Source organism: Zeugodacus cucurbitae, chromosome 5, assembly GCF_028554725.1.
Source record: "Zeugodacus cucurbitae isolate PBARC_wt_2022May chromosome 5, idZeuCucr1.2, whole genome shotgun sequence".
Taxonomy (NCBI): Eukaryota; Metazoa; Arthropoda; class Insecta; order Diptera; family Tephritidae; genus Zeugodacus; species Zeugodacus cucurbitae.
Genome location: NC_071670.1, coordinates 66061810 through 66079978, shown reverse-complemented (window position 1 = coordinate 66079978; position 18169 = coordinate 66061810). Strand labels below are relative to the sequence as shown.

Here is an 18169-nt window from a genome sequence, read left to right as displayed (position 1 = left end):
GTAAAAGCCGTTCACAACATTATGGAATTGGTAGTACAGTATTCAGTGCAAAAACAATGTGAATGTATACATAACTACATATGTACATAATTATATAAAGAAAAAAGAAAATCAGTTTTAATACGCTTACACCACAACGTCTCCAGCTATTTGAAATTGTTCAAAACTAAAATTAATTGCTTAACTAAAAAATATACTTAAACTTATAAGTAAAATAGTTTTGAAAACACTTGGAATTCCTTAGCGCAATTCAAAACTATTTCATTGAGTTTTCCTAAATTTATTTTGTAATCGTCAAATTTCCACTATTGACTAAACTTCACGCCAATATTATTCACACGCGTCTTCATGTGTTGCAGTATGTCTTCGGCAAACTCTTCGACAGTTGTATAACGGCTCGCTTGAAAGCTAAATATATCCGCTAGAAAACCCAGCATTTGATCGCGGAAGTAATGGCAAATGTCGCGCAAATTTTCATCGGGTCCGAAGAAGCCCCAGGCCATGAGTGGTGATAGTTGCTCGGAGATTACGTAGAAGTGTGCCATAAAACCGTTAGTGTATTTCAGGCCATGCTTTTTAGCTTTTAGTACAGACCAAACTGCGGTGCTGAGTGCCTGAAAGTGAAGTGTGTGATTAAAGTGAGCGCCTAAAAAAAAAGCGTTATTAGTAGGCAGTGGTACTCAAACTTTTGATAGCAGCAGCAAGCAAAACCGCTCGCTTATCGTTTAATCTACATGTGTTTATATGCATTGTTGTATTAGCAATAAACACGCTTTCTGTTATCATATATATGTACGTAATGTATGTTTGTTGCAACATCCGTTGACGAGCGTTGCTTTTCGTCAGCTTTCTTTAATTAGTATGTATAACAAATTGTATAAAACTCACCATCTCTTTGAAGCCATTGGAAAGAAAACGATTTTGTACAACCGCCGTCACACTGGCAGGTGGCGCATCTAAATCTCTAAACGAGTCCAACACAATGAAGTCCAAGCAAATGTCATAGAAGGTCATCGCTTTGACATTGCGCGCCTCCAGCTCCTTTTGTATCTCATCCCAATTATTGGGGTTTTGCAAATAATTGATCATATCCTCGTAACCAACAAGGAATTCTTTAGTGTCCTTATCTCCCAGACATAGTAGGTCGGTAAGTATTTGACGTCCGGTATCGCAGACCCATTGTCCGATGGTTGGATCCTAAAAGACACGAAGACTTAAATTAATCACCTCACCAGACATGAAAATCATTCATATATTACGGTACCTTGAACAAATATTGAAATGCTAAGCGCACGCAGTGTAATTTCACCAAATATTCGGTGTCACTGGCACAGTTCACCAGATCGGTGCGTATAGTGCGGTATGGTATAGGCGTTTCATCGTGATGCTTCAACGCCGCATTGTATAATGGGTATTGGTCGTACGATGTGTCTACGAATTCTTCGAAATCACGCATATCGGCGACTTGATCTAGCGCCGAAGCAAAACTTTCAGCCGAATCGAAATTTGGATCGGAACCGGTACGACTCATAACCGATCTATGTGAACGTCTGTCATCCTCTGTGCCATCATCTAGCGCATGACCATCTTCTTCTAATTCGTCGATAGATGGTTCGTCCCGAAACAGCACCGAACGTTGATCCAAAAATAGCAGTTCACTTTGTTCCTGCAGCGTGTAGGCCATGTCAAGTAAATTTTGTATTTCACGACAAAATTCAGACTCTTCAGCAGTGGTGAGTAATGCTGGCACACCACCTGGAGAATTGTGCGCAGCTAAAGCATCTTCCCAATAATTTATAACGGTATCCAAAGCCTCCATGCCCATTACACCGAGCTGCTGTGCGGTTAAGTGTACAACTATTGCACCTGTCTGACTCTGCGCAGTCGACACAAGTGCGCCAGCACCGATGGATCCTGAGGCAAGTGACATGCGATCCGAATAAGCGACCGTAGAGCCAGGTGGACTGCCTGAACGTGCGGATGCCTTAGAACCGGCTATAGATATCATATCATTAGGGCTGCGCATACTGTTTCGCGTGCGACGTCCCGTATATTTGCGCGTACGGCGTGGCGGACGCGGTGGTTTTCTACGACGCAGAAACCGAGCGAGCACCCCCAGTAGCGCTACGCCCGCGGTTAGCGAGAAGAAAACAACCTGTTTGTGAAAATATTTTACTTAGTATATATTTGTGCAAAATAATTTAATAAGTAAAGAAACGCAAAATAGCAATTACCTTTTGCGAGGTAGTCATGCGGAAGGGAAGCACGCGAATGTTTGACCATTTTGGAACTAAGCCCTGCATTATGTTTGAGCGCCTTGTATTGCTTTATGTTAGAAATTTAATAATTGTTCATACGCTCTCAACCATTGCTTTGGTTACCCGATCGCTCTTTCGAGGTTAGGTGTCGCAGTTCCGTCAGTGGTTGCGGCGAGGTAGTGCGACGTCGCTGTAATGTACGTTGAGCACAAAAGTCATGCAACCGGCAAACTAATAATTGCACATATTATAGCCAATATATGCAAAATGTTAATCTCAAAGTCCGCTAATATGCGTTTATATTACCTGTATAAAATACTCATTTACTTTATGGTTCTTTCACTCTATACGATTGCTCCATGTCAATCACTATTCGATTTTCCGCACTTTACAGTTTAGTTTTGAAAACAATTTCACACTTTTCTCAGCACTTTTGATAGAAAAATATTTGTTTTACTTTTTCACAGCTACGATTTTCACTTTCACCTGCGGAATTTATTAAATAAAAACCAACAACACTTTCTATTGCATCACAGCGATTAGCAGAAGAGGATTCCCAAATAACAATAATAGCGAAAGAAAAAGAAAAATACAAACGGTGTAAAGTTTGGAAATCACGTTCAACTGACATTTCATTAGAATAATAGTGGTGCTGCCACGTTGGACAAAAACCAATTGGGCCATATTTTTCCAGATAACCGATGTTTTTCCCTCACAGCGCACCAAATTCTCCCAGTATTATATCTGTTAATTTTTATATTCTAATTACGGAAAAAATGACAATCACTTTTTTAAATGATTATTACAGAAAGTAATAATTACAATCCTGATCCGGAAGCTGAAGTTCTGTGGGAGTGGGATCGCATGCCAGGCGGTGCGGCTAGCAAGCCCGCAAAGGGCGAAAAGGCGCCCCTTCATAGCAAAAACAAAAACGCCGACAAAGATGGCAAAGATGACAACGTCATATCGAATTGTTGTTGTTGGTGTTTAGTGATTTTGACAATTCTTACGGCATGTTTATTGTTTATTTGTTTATTTCTCTTACACCATATCAAGTAGGTTCAATATGCAAACTTATACTGTATTTATGTGTTTTTGAAGTATTTCTACTGCATATTCATACATTGCCAAAAAGTTGTTGTAGGTGATAATTGTTGGTGGTGAAGAGGTGGCCAAAATTATTAGATACATATATTTATTAATACAATAAAGAGTGAAAAATGTCAGATGGTGCCAAAAGTGTGTATTTTGAATTTTAAAATTTTCTTCTACTTCTCTAAGTGGTTATGAAATATTCATTTTCAATATATTATTATTTTACAAGGTCCACGTATTACCTCGATTATCGAAAATCAGTTGTTCCGGCGTCAACGGAGCATCAGACAAAAGCAATCCATTGATATACCCGATTTTGAGAAGGTAAATGTCCCTAACCAATTTAAGTTGCTCTTACTGCAATTAATATGAACTTTTTCAGACCTATGCCGTAATAATTTTCTCGGACAAGGCCAAATTGCGCCACTGCCAAGATGTGGAAAAGATAATACAAGAATTTAAAGTGCTTACAACGCTTGAGGTTATAAGGTATGTGCATAGTAAAGGTTTGTGTGTTTGTATAAGCTACTTCCTAACCTCTAATAATAGTGCATAAATTAAATCAATCTGCTTAAATTACTATATTAACGGTAATGTAATTGTAAGTAATGAAATATTTATAAGAAAAACAACGATATAGTAATTCCAAAAGACCTATAAAGATCGTCAACACAATTTTATTTTCTTTTTCAGATTCTAGTCTAATCAAAACTTTTCCTATCTTCTCTTACAGCAAAACAGAAAAATACCTCTATCTGTCTGCAACTACGGATACACTGCTACGTTTCGCCGATGAGGCCGAACTGAGTAAGCTCACCATAACCGGCAGCATGCAAAAATTCAATTGTGATTGCATATCCGATTATTTGCTGCCTGGCATGACACCTGCGGATATTGTGCGTGAATTCGAGGGCCCGGTGCTGATTAAAGATATCGTTAAACCAGCTATACTATCCTATATAAAAAATGGCATAGTTGAAGATTTCTTCCCACTGCACAATATTGTAAGCACTGAAAATTAATTTCTCTTTGATTTATTCACGCATTACTACCTATTGTGTCTTTGTAGGAGTATTTAGATCGATTTGCATTTGACTGGCGGCGTCGCCAATTGCCCATTGAAGATATATGCAACTACTTCGGCGCAAGCATCGCGCTCTATTTCGGCTTCACTGAGTTCTACACGAAGGCGCTGATATTTCCCGCCATTTTCGGTATGCTGCAATGTGTGTGGAATGTGAATTTGTCATTGGTTTGCAGTTTCTATGTGCTTTGGACAACGGTAGTTGCAATTTTTAACAAAAGATTTAAATTCATATTTTCTTCTTAAAGAAATAATATTTATATGTTTTTCAAAATATTTAGATTTTCCTGGAACTCTGGAAGCGCAAGTGCTCTGGCTATTCGTACCGTTGGGGTAATATCGAGATGAGTAGTCTGGACAAACCACGTTCGGCTTACCATGGTGTACTTAAACCGGATCCCATAACGGGCAAAATGATGCTGCAATATCCCATGCGCTACACTTATCTGCAAATGTATTGTGTTTCGTACCCTGTAGTGCTAATGTGCGTGGCAGCGGCTTCTTATTTTGCGCTCTATCAGTTTCAAATAGAAGCTGAGGTGCTGGCAGATTTTGGTGAGTTCGAAGACATTTTTTAATAAAATATTTTTTTTAGATTTTGTTTTAAATATTTTTTAATTTTTAATATATTATTTTATCTTATTCTAAAATTTTTTATTTATTTTTAAAATATTTTTTAAATTTATTTTTTTAAATTGTTGTAATTAATTTTTTTTAAATTTATTTTTAAAATATTTTTTAAATTTATTTTTTTAAATTGTTGTAATTAATTTTTTTTTTAATATTTTTTTTAATTTTTCTTTCTAACATATTTTTTTTCTTCAGGTCCCGACTCTTGGTTACTCTACATACCCGTTATCGTACAATCAATACTCATAGCTATTTTCTCATGGGCTTACGAGAAGTTAGCCACCTTCTTGACTGATCAGGAAAATCATCGCACACGCTCTCAATACGATCGTCATCGTGTGAATAAGCTAATGCTTTTCGAAATTGTCAACAATTTTTTTTCGCTGTTCTACATTGCATTTGTGCTGCAGGATCTGAAGCAGTTGAAATATCAATTGATGATGCAGTTGCTCATCTTTCAGGTATGTTGCTCAATCTATAAGATTTTGAACGCATAAAAGCTACTTATATAATTAATATTTTATTTTCATAAACAGATTGTTTGCATTGCACAAGAGATTGGCATTCCGCTCATGGCCGTGGTGCGCCAGAAATTCGTTAAGTATATGCATAAAGAAATCGACGAGGAAGTGAAGAATAACGTCAGCGATTTGGCACGCTACGAACAATGTTTCTATGAGGCTGGACTCGATCAATATCAGTCGACCTATGAGGATTACCTGCAAATGTGCATACAATTCGGTTATGTGGTGTTGTTTGCCGCCGTAGCGCCATTTGCTGCTCTCGGTGCTTTAATCAACAACATTTTTGCCATGCATATCGATTTGTTTAAGGTGTGTTGGGCGCTGGAAATTGATATTTTTATTTAAATTTATAATAATCGAACTCAAAATGCTTTCATTTTAGCTCTGTAACATATTCAAACGTCCGTTCGGCAGGCGCGCAAAGAATACGGGCGCATGGCAGTCGGCTTTTGAACTACTTTCGGTGATGGCGATTCTAAGCAATTGCGGTTTGCTTTATTTGCAGCCAAATGTGAAGTGAGTGTGTTATTGAGTACAATAATAAATATTTTTCCGGTTTATGCCAATAAAACATAAAAACTTTAATGTTTGCAGAGGTTTCTTCTCCAAACTGTTTCCACAAATGCCTGACATCACTTTTATACTCTTCGAACATCTGTTGTTGGGTTTAAAATTCGTTATACACAAAGTGATTCATGAGCGTCCACGTTGGGTGCGCATTGCTTTGCTGAAGGCTGACTACGAATCTGACGAAGCTTACAAAAAACTGAAGTAAGTTGAGCTAAGAATTGAGAAAGAAGGTTAAATAATACATAAATATTTGCAGAAAATTCAAGGCGCTCAACAAAATTGACTAAAATTATGTGACATTTTGCTAAACAGAATCTCCTGAAAGTGACAAAACTGCGACAGTTTGAGCGCAGCTGTAATAATTGTAACCAATTGAGTGCTAGTGGCGAACCAGTGATGTTTTAAATATTTTTTTATTTATTTATTTTTTAAATCTATATATATTTATTTTGATATATATGTATTATCTTTATTTAAATTGATTTTTTTTATTTAAATTTATATTTTATTTATATTTATTTTTTTATTTTTATTAATTTTTTTAATTTATATTTTTTAATTTTTATTTATATATTTTTCCTCATCAAGCATTATTTTGTTTAATTAAATTGATAATTTTATTTTTTTTATTAAAAAATATTTATTTTATTATAATCATATTTTCATATTTAACTTTATACATTTCATTAATAATATTTTCTAAATATTTCATTTACATTATTTTGTGTATAAAAAACCGCCACCAAATATTAATATTATAAATATATACTCACATAAGTGCCTACAGTGTGCCGCATACAATAATTAAATTAATTAATTTTTATGTGAAATACATACATTTTAAATAAAATCGTAACAACTAGTTTGCTGAACTTAACTCAACAAGTCAACGACTCCCTCTGTAATATCTGAAAGCCAAATAGGCATCGATGGCATGCAAAATGCCCGCAGCATAGCCAAGATACTGTAAAAATAATTTTTAAAATTAATTTTTTATGCTACTATAACAGTTTACTTATACTTACATACGCCGCCGTCATTGCGGGATAGGCCCAAAAACCGGGACGCACCAGAAATTGCGGATGCAACCACACCACACAGGCGAAACCCATATAGCTGGAGGAGCTGAAGTAAAAGCTGCAAGCGACTGCATTGAAGAGTGTCTCCTGAGCAGAAAAAAAGAATACTTGAAATTAAAAAAATATTCGAAGGAAAGCTGGAAACAGAAAGCAATCCTACAAATAGTGATTGTCTTATAAGACTGGTGGACTTCTCCGAGAAGCAATAGCAAATAATCAGTATGGCTGTGGTGGTGAAGCAGTAAGCGGTCGTTGTGAGCATGCTGGTCAACGCCTGTCCAATTGTGTCTGCTTCCGGCACGCCATAACGCACCAGCAGGCCCTCACATAAGAAAGCCAACGTTAGCTGTAGTATTTTGAGTAAACCCACACGTGAATTCACGAAACCAAAATTTACGCAAGTACACACGCGACAACAACAAAGTTTGAAGCCGAAATTTTGGCCAACACCGCGCATACCAAATGACATGGCAGACGATTAAAAGTGTATTCGCAATTTATTAGTTTATTATATTAAAAATTAGTTTAATATTTTTTTAAATAATTTTTTTAATAATTTTTTTAAAATATTTTTTAATAATTTTTTAAAATATTTTTTAATAATTTTTTAATAATTTTTTTAAATATTTTTTAAAAATTTTATTTTTTATTTTTTGTTTTTAACCCTTTTTTATATATTTTCTAAATTAATGGTTTTTGTTGTATTTTTTATAATTTTTTCTTTTTTTTTAATTACTTTGTTTATTGCGACAATATAAATATTCAGTTATTTATGGACCGAATGCCGAATTGTAAAAATATTCGTTCCACTCGTGCACGCACTGTTTGTCAAATGCGTCTTTCATGCCATTGGAGAGTAACTGCACAACAGGATATGCTAAAAATAGTCTCCTTTTTGATCCCCCAAGCAGACTGCCGCTATTGTGGTCCATGACCTAAACAGATCGTTTACTTCGGCTGCGCGTCTTTCTGTTCGTTTTTTGTTTACAAATTGCAAGGCACGAAAATAAATTCGACTGCATGCTATTGCTTACACGTGAATACCAATTTACACGTACATACATACATACATACATACCTCACATATGCAAACGCAAGATCAAATACTCAAGCAAATGCATACATATGTGAACATATGTTAATTTGAAGGGAGATTAAAAGACCCTGATGGAAATCGTTCTCATGACATTCGGTACAACAACTACAACTATAATTAACCTGAACTCTATTTGTCAATAAGGATTGATTGGAGAGGACAGTCGCTCTTCGATAAAAAATAAAGTTTCCGAAAACAAAGGAAGTGTATGTAAAAAATTCAGAAGTGTATACCGGACCTCTGCACTACAGTCACATCAAAAAATCCTTTAGTTGTTGTAGTTTCAACGATTAGCTACACCCTAAAGCAGAAAGCGTGAGCTTAATTGTAATTGAGGTATACTTATGGAAGGCACAGGAAACCATTTGGTCAGACCATACGGAGAGGGTTGTTGTATGAGTAAATTCGCTCATTAGCTGGTTTGGACCTGTTTGGATCTCTAAGCGGCAAAATCCTTTAGTCAAAATCTTTGCTGTAGGTTATGTGTATTAAGCCCTGGTTTCACTTCAGTCCGGTGTAGAAATTAAAAAAAAATCGTTTTTTTGTCTACAGGGAATATTTCAAAAATCAATTTATTTTCGGAGATACAGATGCGGCATCTAAATTGGCTCGGCTTACCGCGAAACATCAATTTTTTTTTTTTGAAATTGTCCTTTTCAAAACGGTATTCACGATTTCTCAGGTCCTGCTTCTGCTTCTTCACAGACATATCTGTCTGAAACTAGCCTCATCCTCAAATTTGCAGTTTTTTTTAATTCGAAAAGATCAAAAAAGTTGTATAAATTTTTTTATACTCTCGCAACAAAAGTTGCTAAAGAGAGTATTATAGTTTTGTTCACATAACGGTTGTTTGTAACACCTAAAACTTAAAGAGTTAGATATAGAGTCATATATACCAAAGTGATCAGGGTGAAGAGTGGAGTTCAAAACCGGATGTCTGTCTGTCCGTCCGTCCGTCTGTGCAAGCTGTAACTTGAGTAAATATTAAGATATCTTGACGAAACTTGGCACAATTATTCCTTCTATCTTATTCCTTCACTTTATAATGTAAACATAAGAAATCAATGAAGATAGCGGAATAAAACTTTACACAAATAGTGCATATCATCTCTGGCTTCACTTGTGAAAAAATTGTCGAAAACGGACCTTAACTTTTCAAGGCCCCAGATATCGAACATGTTGAACTCAGCGCCTAAGGATAAATTTTAACCCAAAATATGGGTAAATCCCTCAGAAATTTAATGTAATTCAGAGGAAATAGTTTTCTTCTATTAGTAAGTCTCAGTTGTAAAAATTATGAAAAGCGGCCCTCATATCTATTGAACTTTATGCCGAATTTATGGGTAAATTTTGTATGTTTGTAAGTTTCTTCAATAAATTGCGAGAGTATAAAAAGTTCGGTTGCACCCGAACTTAACCTTTCCTTACTTGTTTTTTTTATTTTGGTATTTCAGACAGTCGCCATTATGTAAAAAAAAATTTTTATTTCTTTATTTTTTGAAACTTTTTCGTAATTCAAACCATAGCGACATTACTCTAGTGTAATAATATTTTTTTGTTTAGATAGCTAGAAGAGATCTCCCATTGCTAATTTTTTTAAGTTGAAATATTAAAATGTCGAAAAATACAAATTTCCATAGTAATATTGGAAGTTCGTTCGAAGTCTGCCGATCCGACCGCTTAGCTATAGATTGTGTCTTTTGTTTATATTTTGTCGTCTGCAGGGTGAAGAAACGTCGATACTACTTGTATAGTCTCAATGCGCAAGAGAAGATATTACCTCAAAGTCAATAATCAAATTAATGGGCTTTACTTCAAGTACTTAGAAAGTCAAAGTAGTTTATCGGTAACCTTCAGGATAGAATGTTTAGCCAAAATCAACCCTGTAAATTGACTATCTCTCATGAACACACAAATGAACTTTCTAATAAGTACTGTGGTCGTCATCAAAAGGAGAGTGTCTCATCCGAGGCTGTTGATTCTTATTCATTTGTTATTCGTTTTTATGTGGTGGGTCCCAAACCCTACGCACAACCGCATAAGCGGGTTTCGCCTTCTCACTTTAGCTCGCCTCCAAACGAATGTCTGTTGGCTACCCAGAGGATACTTGGTCTAAGACCGGAAGTCGTGAGCTGCATGAGCCACTTGCAAAAGAATCGTTCCTGGCCACTCCCAAGTGAATGGCAGTCAGAAAGTTCCTCACTTACGTGAACTTCTACATATGACTCCATTCTCCAGTACTGACGATATCTTACCTCTATCACATGCACATTTATCGTGATGACTAAGTACTTGAAATCACTTAATATCTTACCTCTATCACATGCACATTTATCGTGATGACTAAGTACTTGAAATCACTTACAACGAGCCAATCAAGACGAAAAAAGATCAGATCACTGACAGATGCTGACAAATTCTTCAAAAATGGTCGTCGGGAACATACCACATCTAATCCGATGGCTTAGCCAAGAATAATCATAAAACCTTCGCTTCATGGCCTCATCAAACTGATATAATTTTTTATCAAACACATTCCGAAGAAAAAAATGGGACGAAAGTTTTTATTATTCTTCTGTTTAAATTATGGAAGAGTCCAACAACAATTTTCTGAAGATCAAGATCATCTTTACAAGAACTAGATGTGCCTTCCCGTTAAACAAATATGTCTGTATAACTAACTGTATATACCCTTAATAAGTCACAGCCTAAACAATCAACAGTAAAGCCTGGGTTTTCTCACCTACGCCCCGTCTACTTCCGTATGCGCGTCTGTGTTTTGTTGTATTACAGTATTTCACAACAGCGCTGTTGCAAAAAACCGTTTCGTGTTGCTTTCAATCAATTGTTGGAATTAATTTCGGTGGGGATCTGTTTGTTTAGAGTTTAACAAGTTTTAATGCTATTTATCTTACATCGGTAGGAATTAATTGCTGCATAAATCTTCTCACTTTGCCGCCGATTGTTGTTGTTGCAGTTGTATCGGATTGTGTACAGGTAGTGCTGTGCAGTAGGAGCGCTTAAATCGCAATAAAATTAAAATAAAAAGGTTATTAACGCTGCAATTAAATAATAGTTTGATGTGCTCAGTTACGCCATGTGCATAGTGCTCTGTAATTTACTGTTAGACATTACGTATGCTGATGTAAACAAACACAAACATTATGCAATCACTAATAACGCTGCGGGCCGCAAAGTGCATTTAAAGCTGATTAAAATGCAAAAAAACCAACGGACTAAAAGATTCACATGCAAGTTGGGTGTTGGGTGTGTTATATACATATACGATATGTAAATGGTTGAATGCAAACGAATTGGCTGCAGCGCAATGAAGCTTAAAATGTTGGTCTGCAGCAGCCGTTCTTTATTTAGAAACTTGTGTAAAATGCATTAAAATCTTCATTCATTTTTTTACTGACTGTCTTCGGTACTGCCTGAGCTAAGAATTCGTCCAAATTGCATCATGGAAAACGGAATAAAAAGTAAATTCTTGATTTTACATTATTTTACGTTTATTCCTCTTTGTTGGTCATAAAATTTCAAATGAACCGAATAGGATTTACCATTTGATATAAAAGCCATACACTAAGGAATCGACCGTAATGAAATAATTACTCTTGCCAACAGGTGCTACTATGGACTAAGTAGGCAATTGAAAAGTAAAGTCCTCTTTCGACGAACAAAAACCAAACTCTACAAGTCTCTCATCATTCCCGTCCTACTTTACGATGCAGAAGCGTGGACGGTGTCAACACCCGAATAATTAAGAATTGGCAACGGCGAATACCGCAGACGATGGAACGATGAGCTGTATGTGTTATTCGACGACATAGACATAGTCCAGCGAATAAAAAGACAGTGGCTACGCTGGCTAGGTCATGTTGTTCGAATGGATGAAAGTGCTCCAGCTCTGAAAGTATTCGATGCAGTACCCGCTGGTGGAAGCCGAGGAAGAGGGAGACCTCCACTCCGATGGAAGGACCAGGTGGAGAGAGACCTCTCTTCACTTGGTGTTTCCAGTTGGCGCCAAAAAGAAAAAAGGAGAAAAGAGTGGCGCGCTCTGGGGGATTCGGCTATAACCGCTTAAAAGCGGTTTCCACGCCAAATATATATATACATATAATCAAATAATTTAAAGGAATGAAAAAGTCCGTATGACTAAACAAAATTGTCCGATGATAGCATGAGTTAGTCCTCGGCGAGATGGTTTAATATTACGGAGTTGTGGCGAACATTCTCTGTAGTACATATTACTAATCAACCTTCCGGTTCCATTTTCAATTGTAGCGATCCTTGCAAACCCCGCTTAAGTGCCACTGCTAAAAAATCAAAACTTTTGAGAAAAAAAATTCGCTTTTGCCGTATAAAGTTATCGAAACTGCGCAGGGAGTCAAGTTCTTCCATCTGTGACTGCATTCCAGATGCAGAGTTTATATTCTTCTTATCTCATTTTTTATAACCATTTAGGAGGCTGAGCGATTGGTTGTGGCCTCTTCTCGTCTTTCTTTTTGAAATTGTTCAAAATTATCCCTCAATGATTACTCAAATATTTGCTCTCTGGAACATAACCAACTTTTTGAGTCCTAAATTATTGGCCAAGCCTTAAACAAAAGCCAAAAAATGATATTCATATCTAAAAATTATTATGGCTAGACTATTCCACGCATGTTTCGGAAACTTAAAATTTTGTTGTTATAAATACCTGATTTAAGGGGCACACCTAGTATGAAATTTCAAAAAAATAAATTTTTTTTGGGTTCATAATTCGGTAGATTACACCTTTAAAAATAACATATTAAAATTTCAAATCGATATCTCAAATAGTTTTTGAGTTATAGCAATTTAAAGAGCAGCCGCTCGGTAACAGTGAATACGATCATTTTATCTTTAAACGTGTTTTTCTCGAAACATCATTTTCCGAATTTGCTGCAGTGATTACTCAAAAACAAATGATCCGATCACTATCGAGTTTTTTTTACATGTTCTTTACATAGTTCACCGTACAATGACCTATCGATTTTTGATTTGATCAAAAAATCGAATTTTGGCAGGCCAAAAACGACCAAAATTTTGGGTAAAATTTGACTATTTTTTTTTAAAAGCCGCCATATTGTCAATTTTTGATTTTTTTTTATCGTAGGTCATTGTACAGACAATATTATCTAGTTTAAGGATAATTTTTTTTTTAGATTTCATCCACGGAGAAGGCCGGAATCACTGCAGCAGTGAAGGACCTTTTTTTCGCGCCGTTGGAGATCGACTATAACTTAAAAAATATTTAATTTTTTTTTTTCAAAAATTTCACTGTATATTCTTGAAACATGTATAAATATATTCATAAATATATTCTTAAAATTTGGAAATAATTAATAAAATAGTTTTTTTTAATAAAAATTCCCAAAAATCATCTTTTTTTAGGCCATTACACTAGGTGTGCCCCTTAACTCAGAACCTCAAAATTAATTTATTCATACCGATCAACCCATGAAATCTTATCTTATTCTTATATTGGAAAAATTTTGCTGTCACAAATACCATATTAAACCCTAACCTCAAAAAAATGTTTTGACAGCTGATTGTTCAGTTTGATAAACTTTTAATGTGAATCTCTTCCACTTAATTTGGAAAACTACTAACTGATCTACTAACGTCTATATTTATTTAATACTTTTTTCTATTGAAAACATTTATAGAACATACTGTTATCAACATTAATTTCCTGAGAATTTGCTTTACTAAAATTTCTAATTAACTATGTAATTCTATTGCGTCGCAAGTAATCAAGATTTAATTAAGTTTAAATATTATAACACTATCATTTAATTAAGGCAATTACATATTGAGAAATTTTCACATCAAACAATTATTATTAATTAGTTGCTGTATTTATATATAAGCACATGTCGTACACACCTACATGTCTGAGAAAGATAAGAAATTACGGTATTTTCACACACAAAAACACCAACAATACACATTACATCATTATTATTCACAGGATGCTTACAAAGCTGTTCAAAACAAATCAATTAAGTGAGATTGTTTTCAATCGCACCGCGAAAGTTCGAAATTGGGTGAAACAAATTGATTGCATCACTTAATTGTGACGCTGTTTAATTTAAAAGCGTGCACACAATGCACTGGATTAATTTAACGAGAGTCGCTTTCTTGAATAAAAATGCGTTTTAGTTTTTACGTTTGACGTCGTCGTTTATAATTACTTAAGCCGTGGTAAATTTAGACATTAAATTCGTTGAAATAAACTTGGAATATTTGAGGGATCAGAATAAGCTTATAAATTTTTGTACCGTTGACCTTTAAAACTGCAGACATAACAACTACGAATAACATTCCTCGGGGGTGTGGCTACATAAAATATTTTTTATATACCATTCAGACTGCTACGAAACGAGTGAATTCGGGGGTCAAAGTTAGAAGGTGGCAATCCAGTATCCTCGAAACCCACGGAACTTCTGAAATCTTATCTATACTACTATTATAAAGAGGAAAGATTTGTATGTATGTTTGTAATGAATAAGCTCAAAAACTACTGTGCCGATTTCAAAAATTCGAAAGTGCTTTGACCTCGAGTAACATAGGATATATTTATTGCTATAATCTAAATATTCTGAAAGTAGTTCCCAGGTGAGGGTAACAAAAAGACTCCGGAGAATCTTAATCTTAAACTAAAAATCGTCAAAATATTAGAAATATACAAGCTCACTTCATAATCCGAGAGAAAGACATCGGACACCAAAGACCACACTCAAAAATGTAAACAAAAATATCACGTGATCTTGAAATGATATCACGTGATCAGAGTGCGATCATTGACCTGTAAACAAAAATATCTCGTGCCCTTGATGTGACATCACGTGATCAGGGTGGGGTCATTGACCTTTAAACAAAAATATCACGTGATCTTGAGAAGTCATCACGTGATTAGGGTGGAGCCATTGACCTCACTCAAAAATGTAAACAAAAATATCACGTGACCTTGAATTGACATCACGTGATCTGGGCGGGGTCATTGACCTGTAAACAAAAATATCACGTGATCTTGTAATGACATCACGTGATCAACGTGGGGTCATGGACCTGTAAACAAAAATATCACGTGACCTTCATGTGACATCACGTGATCAGGGTGGGGTCATTGACCTCACACAAAAATGTAAACAAAAATATCACGTGACCTAGAATTGACATCACGTGATCTGGGCGGGGTCATTGACCTGTAAACAAAAATATCACGTGATCTTGAAATGCCCTCACGTGAACAGGGTGGGGTCATTGACATGGGGTAACCGGATATGATGTTACCAGAACCGGAAATGGGGCATCCGGAAACGGTTTGGATAACTATATTGCCGGAACCGGAAATGGGATGGCTGAATATTGGTTACTGAAACTGGAAGTGGTGCATCCGGAAACGGAAAGGATATGGGATAACCGATGGAACTAGATATGGGAATGATTTGTCGGAACCTGAAATGAAGCAACCGAATACAGAGTGAAATTGGACAGGAAACGTCCCTTCTCCAGAAAGTTCTTAGTGACGGAAACAGCGTCAGCTTCAGGGCTTAACATAAATGTTTCCTGTTCTTAGAAGACTTCGGTTTGTATCATATCCGCCGTTTTCCGTTATGAGTCTTCCGTTTCCTGCAATTGTTATCGATATTGGTGTAAAGTTTTATTCCGCTATCTTCAACGGACACCAAACATCGTAATCAAGATTTAGCTCATTACAAATAAAATATAATTTCATGATCGAATTTTCTTAATTTTACTTTTTTAAATGAACCCACGCCAGAAAAGGGAAGTACATACATACATATGTATGAGAGCGTGTGTAAAAATTTATAACATTTGAAATGTTTGTTTAAACCCGTGCGAAGCCGGAGCGGTCGGCTAGTTTTATTATAAAAGCACCTGAAATCAGAAGAAATTTGTCGATGATATTCCAGAATAGAATCAAACTGCATTTTTATTGCCAATACAGTCTATTGTACGTAACCGGAATGATCCTGGGTTTAAATCTCTCAAAATATCGTGGGAAAACATCTCGGGAAGCCTTAAGTTATCGTTTAACTTCCGGCTTCTGAGCCTTTGAATTACTATATCTACCTATCTTAGCTTCGTTTTGAATTTCTGATCGCACTTTGAACCGATTTTGAGTGATATTAGCGCATGTTGATAGACGGATGTCGTTCTTATTTAGAACTAGCTCGTTTTACGAGGTTCTGGGAATTTGTCGACAGCAAATTATTGATGGATCATCATAGATCAAATTAAGCGTCTCTATGGGGTCAGAACCGTCTGCGTGTACCTTTGGATATATCCTAAAAGTAAAATTTGTTCAATTGAATCCATTCGCGTCGGAATTGAGATGATTTTTAAAACATCACCTATCAAACTTTATTTCCGTCGGTGGTGACTTTTAGAGTTAGATCCTTAGCAAATTCTAACGATAGTAAACTCGATAGTTTGTCTTCCCCTTTTTCTACCGTAATTAAGTGGATACAATATTTTTTCGATACGAAACTACATTACTGAAAAGTTACTACATTACTCAACTGCTATAATTTATTTCCAAACACATACATACTTACATACACATATGTCTGTATGTCATGAGTCTAGATTTTCGAATCAAAACAAAAGCACTGACAATCGGAAGAAAAATTATTTGCGAGTAACAAAACATTAATTATTGTACATATTTTTGATTCGTTTCAATTTCTGTTCGATATAATGCCGTTAAAGCTAACCCATGTACAGCGCTGCGTTATCTCGATGATAGTTTACATTGTGTGCTTCGTGGGTATTACTGGAATTGTATGTGGTCCATACAAAAGTTAATTGATTTCGCTTCTTGGCAGGTTCTTGAAATTATCGCTTTTGTGTTATTACACGACGCGGTCGACAGCGACTGTGTTGCAGCACGTGAGATCTCTTCAATTATATGGTGGTCAATGATCTTCATCTTTATACCAATTATACCGGATATTTTGTTCTGTCTCATGGGCATACTAATATCAGAGCCATACTATGCGGCATTGGTGAGTTGCTTGGTATTTACAATTCGTGTGTATATGTCTCTAATATATTTGTTGTTGTTATAGGGCGGCTGTTATAACATTGTGATGGGCTTATTGTGCATACTAGCCTGCCTTTTTGGCTTTCTCGCAAATACGGGTTGCGGCAATCCAATACAAACGACAATAGAAGCTGTCGCTATCATTGAGCTTATTGCCGGCATAATACATCTGGTATTCGTGTGGTTTGTGCATGAAAATCTCGATGAAGGCGAAGTTTTATTTCGTAAAACTTGTTAAAGAAATTATTTGATACAAATGTTTAACTAATATATGAGAATTTAATATTATAACAAATGGCGTGACTTTTGCTTTCAATTAGCCACAAGTTATTGCTTCTGGTGCAGGTGGGGGGAGGTTCTGGTTCATAGTATAGCTCCGAAACCATAGAACCGGTATTAAGCAAGAATTTTTGAGTAAGCAATTGCTTGCTGGATAGATTCTGTCTAAAAGAAGTCAAACGAAGAAGACAACGGATCGATCTGGTATAAAATCTGCTACAAATAATCTCCAATTCTAAATTATGATTTTCGTCGGAGCTCTCGTAGCTCCTCTTTTGAAATATTTAGGCATCAATTCAATGATACTTTTGAACGTGAAATTTTAGTTCTTTGCTACTATAGACCATATAGTAACAGGATCTATATTATATACTTCAATAGCCTAGCCTAGAACACTTCCATGTTATAACAAAAAAAAAAAAAAACATTTTCTACCGGGTATTACGATTTGACG

General features: G+C 35.7%; 4 protein-coding genes across 7 annotated transcripts; 2 read left to right on the top strand and 2 right to left on the bottom strand.

Annotated features, from left to right (window-relative positions):
• Positions 1 to 48: 48 nt before the first annotated feature.
• Positions 49 to 2373, bottom strand: LOC105211725 (mitoguardin). Its single transcript, XM_011183316.3, has 4 exons — positions 2235 to 2373; positions 1265 to 2155; positions 889 to 1197; positions 49 to 614 (listed from the first exon to the last, which is right to left on the bottom strand). The coding sequence occupies exons 1-4, from the start codon at positions 2301 to 2303 to the stop codon at positions 306 to 308; spliced, it is 1578 nt and encodes a 525-aa protein (XP_011181618.2). The 5' UTR covers positions 2304 to 2373; the 3' UTR covers positions 49 to 305.
• Positions 2374 to 2852: 479 nt separating this feature from the next.
• Positions 2853 to 6662, top strand: LOC105211726 (anoctamin-8). The gene is made up of 12 exons (XM_011183318.3): positions 2853 to 2993; positions 3067 to 3497; positions 3583 to 3677; positions 3736 to 3842; positions 4087 to 4357; positions 4423 to 4635; positions 4719 to 4992; positions 5263 to 5528; positions 5604 to 5900; positions 5974 to 6107; positions 6186 to 6362; positions 6418 to 6662. The coding sequence occupies exons 2-12, from the start codon at positions 3479 to 3481 to the stop codon at positions 6446 to 6448; spliced, it is 1884 nt and encodes a 627-aa protein (XP_011181620.1). The 5' UTR covers positions 2853 to 2993; positions 3067 to 3478; the 3' UTR covers positions 6449 to 6662.
• A 160-nt stretch (positions 6663 to 6822) lies between these two features.
• LOC105211727 (protein singles bar) lies at positions 6823 to 9374 on the bottom strand. Its single transcript, XM_011183319.3, has 3 exons — positions 7401 to 9374; positions 7187 to 7327; positions 6823 to 7125 (listed from the first exon to the last, which is right to left on the bottom strand). Exons 1-3 carry the CDS (start codon positions 7707 to 7709, stop codon positions 7048 to 7050), a joined length of 528 nt encoding a protein of 175 aa, XP_011181621.2. The 5' UTR covers positions 7710 to 9374; the 3' UTR covers positions 6823 to 7047.
• A 4988-nt stretch (positions 9375 to 14362) lies between these two features.
• LOC105211728 (uncharacterized) lies at positions 14363 to 17740 on the top strand. Of its 4 annotated transcripts, none has more exons than XM_054231469.1 (4): positions 14363 to 14567; positions 17103 to 17156; positions 17219 to 17398; positions 17462 to 17739. In XM_054231469.1, the coding sequence occupies exons 2-4, from the start codon at positions 17133 to 17135 to the stop codon at positions 17672 to 17674; spliced, it is 417 nt and encodes a 138-aa protein (XP_054087444.1). In that variant the 5' UTR covers positions 14363 to 14567; positions 17103 to 17132; the 3' UTR covers positions 17675 to 17739. The 4 variants fall into 4 exon arrangements, with proteins under 4 accessions (XP_054087444.1, XP_054087446.1, XP_054087445.1 ...); XM_054231471.1 differs by lacking the exon at positions 14363 to 14567 and adding an exon at positions 14575 to 14851 and having other exon boundaries at positions 17462 to 17740; XM_054231470.1 differs by lacking the exon at positions 14363 to 14567 and adding an exon at positions 14575 to 14855 and having other exon boundaries at positions 17462 to 17740.
• The last annotated feature ends 429 nt before the right edge of the window (positions 17741 to 18169 follow it).

Coding starts and splice junctions, on each gene's coding strand:
- LOC105211726 (XM_011183318.3), top strand. Junction 4,636..4,718: donor TCTATGTGCTTTGGACAACG/GTAGTTGCAATT, acceptor CAAAATATTTAG/ATTTTCCTGGAACTCTGGAA. Junction 6,363..6,417: donor GAAGCTTACAAAAAACTGAA/GTAAGTTGAGCT, acceptor AAATATTTGCAG/AAAATTCAAGGCGCTCAACA.
- LOC105211727 (XM_011183319.3), bottom strand. CDS start 7,709: ATGTCATTTGGTATGCGCGGTGTTGGCCAAAATTTCGGCTTCAAACTT. Junction 7,328..7,400: donor TTATAAGACAATCACTATTT/GTAGGATTGCTT, acceptor TTTTCTGCTCAG/GAGACACTCTTCAATGCAGT. Junction 7,126..7,186: donor CCGCAATGACGGCGGCGTAT/GTAAGTATAAGT, acceptor TTATTTTTACAG/TATCTTGGCTATGCTGCGGG.
- LOC105211725 (XM_011183316.3), bottom strand. CDS start 2,303: ATGCAGGGCTTAGTTCCAAAATGGTCAAACATTCGCGTGCTTCCCTTC. Junction 2,156..2,234: donor GCATGACTACCTCGCAAAAG/GTAATTGCTATT, acceptor TTTCACAAACAG/GTTGTTTTCTTCTCGCTAAC. Junction 615..888: donor CCAATGGCTTCAAAGAGATG/GTGAGTTTTATA, acceptor CTTCACTTTCAG/GCACTCAGCACCGCAGTTTG.
- LOC105211728 (XM_011183320.3), top strand. CDS start 17,091: ATGCCGTTAAAGCTAACCCATGTACAGCGCTGCGTTATCTCGATGATA. Junction 17,157..17,218: donor TAGTTTACATTGTGTGCTTC/GTGGGTATTACT, acceptor GCTTCTTGGCAG/GTTCTTGAAATTATCGCTTT. Junction 17,399..17,461: donor AGCCATACTATGCGGCATTG/GTGAGTTGCTTG, acceptor TTGTTGTTATAG/GGCGGCTGTTATAACATTGT.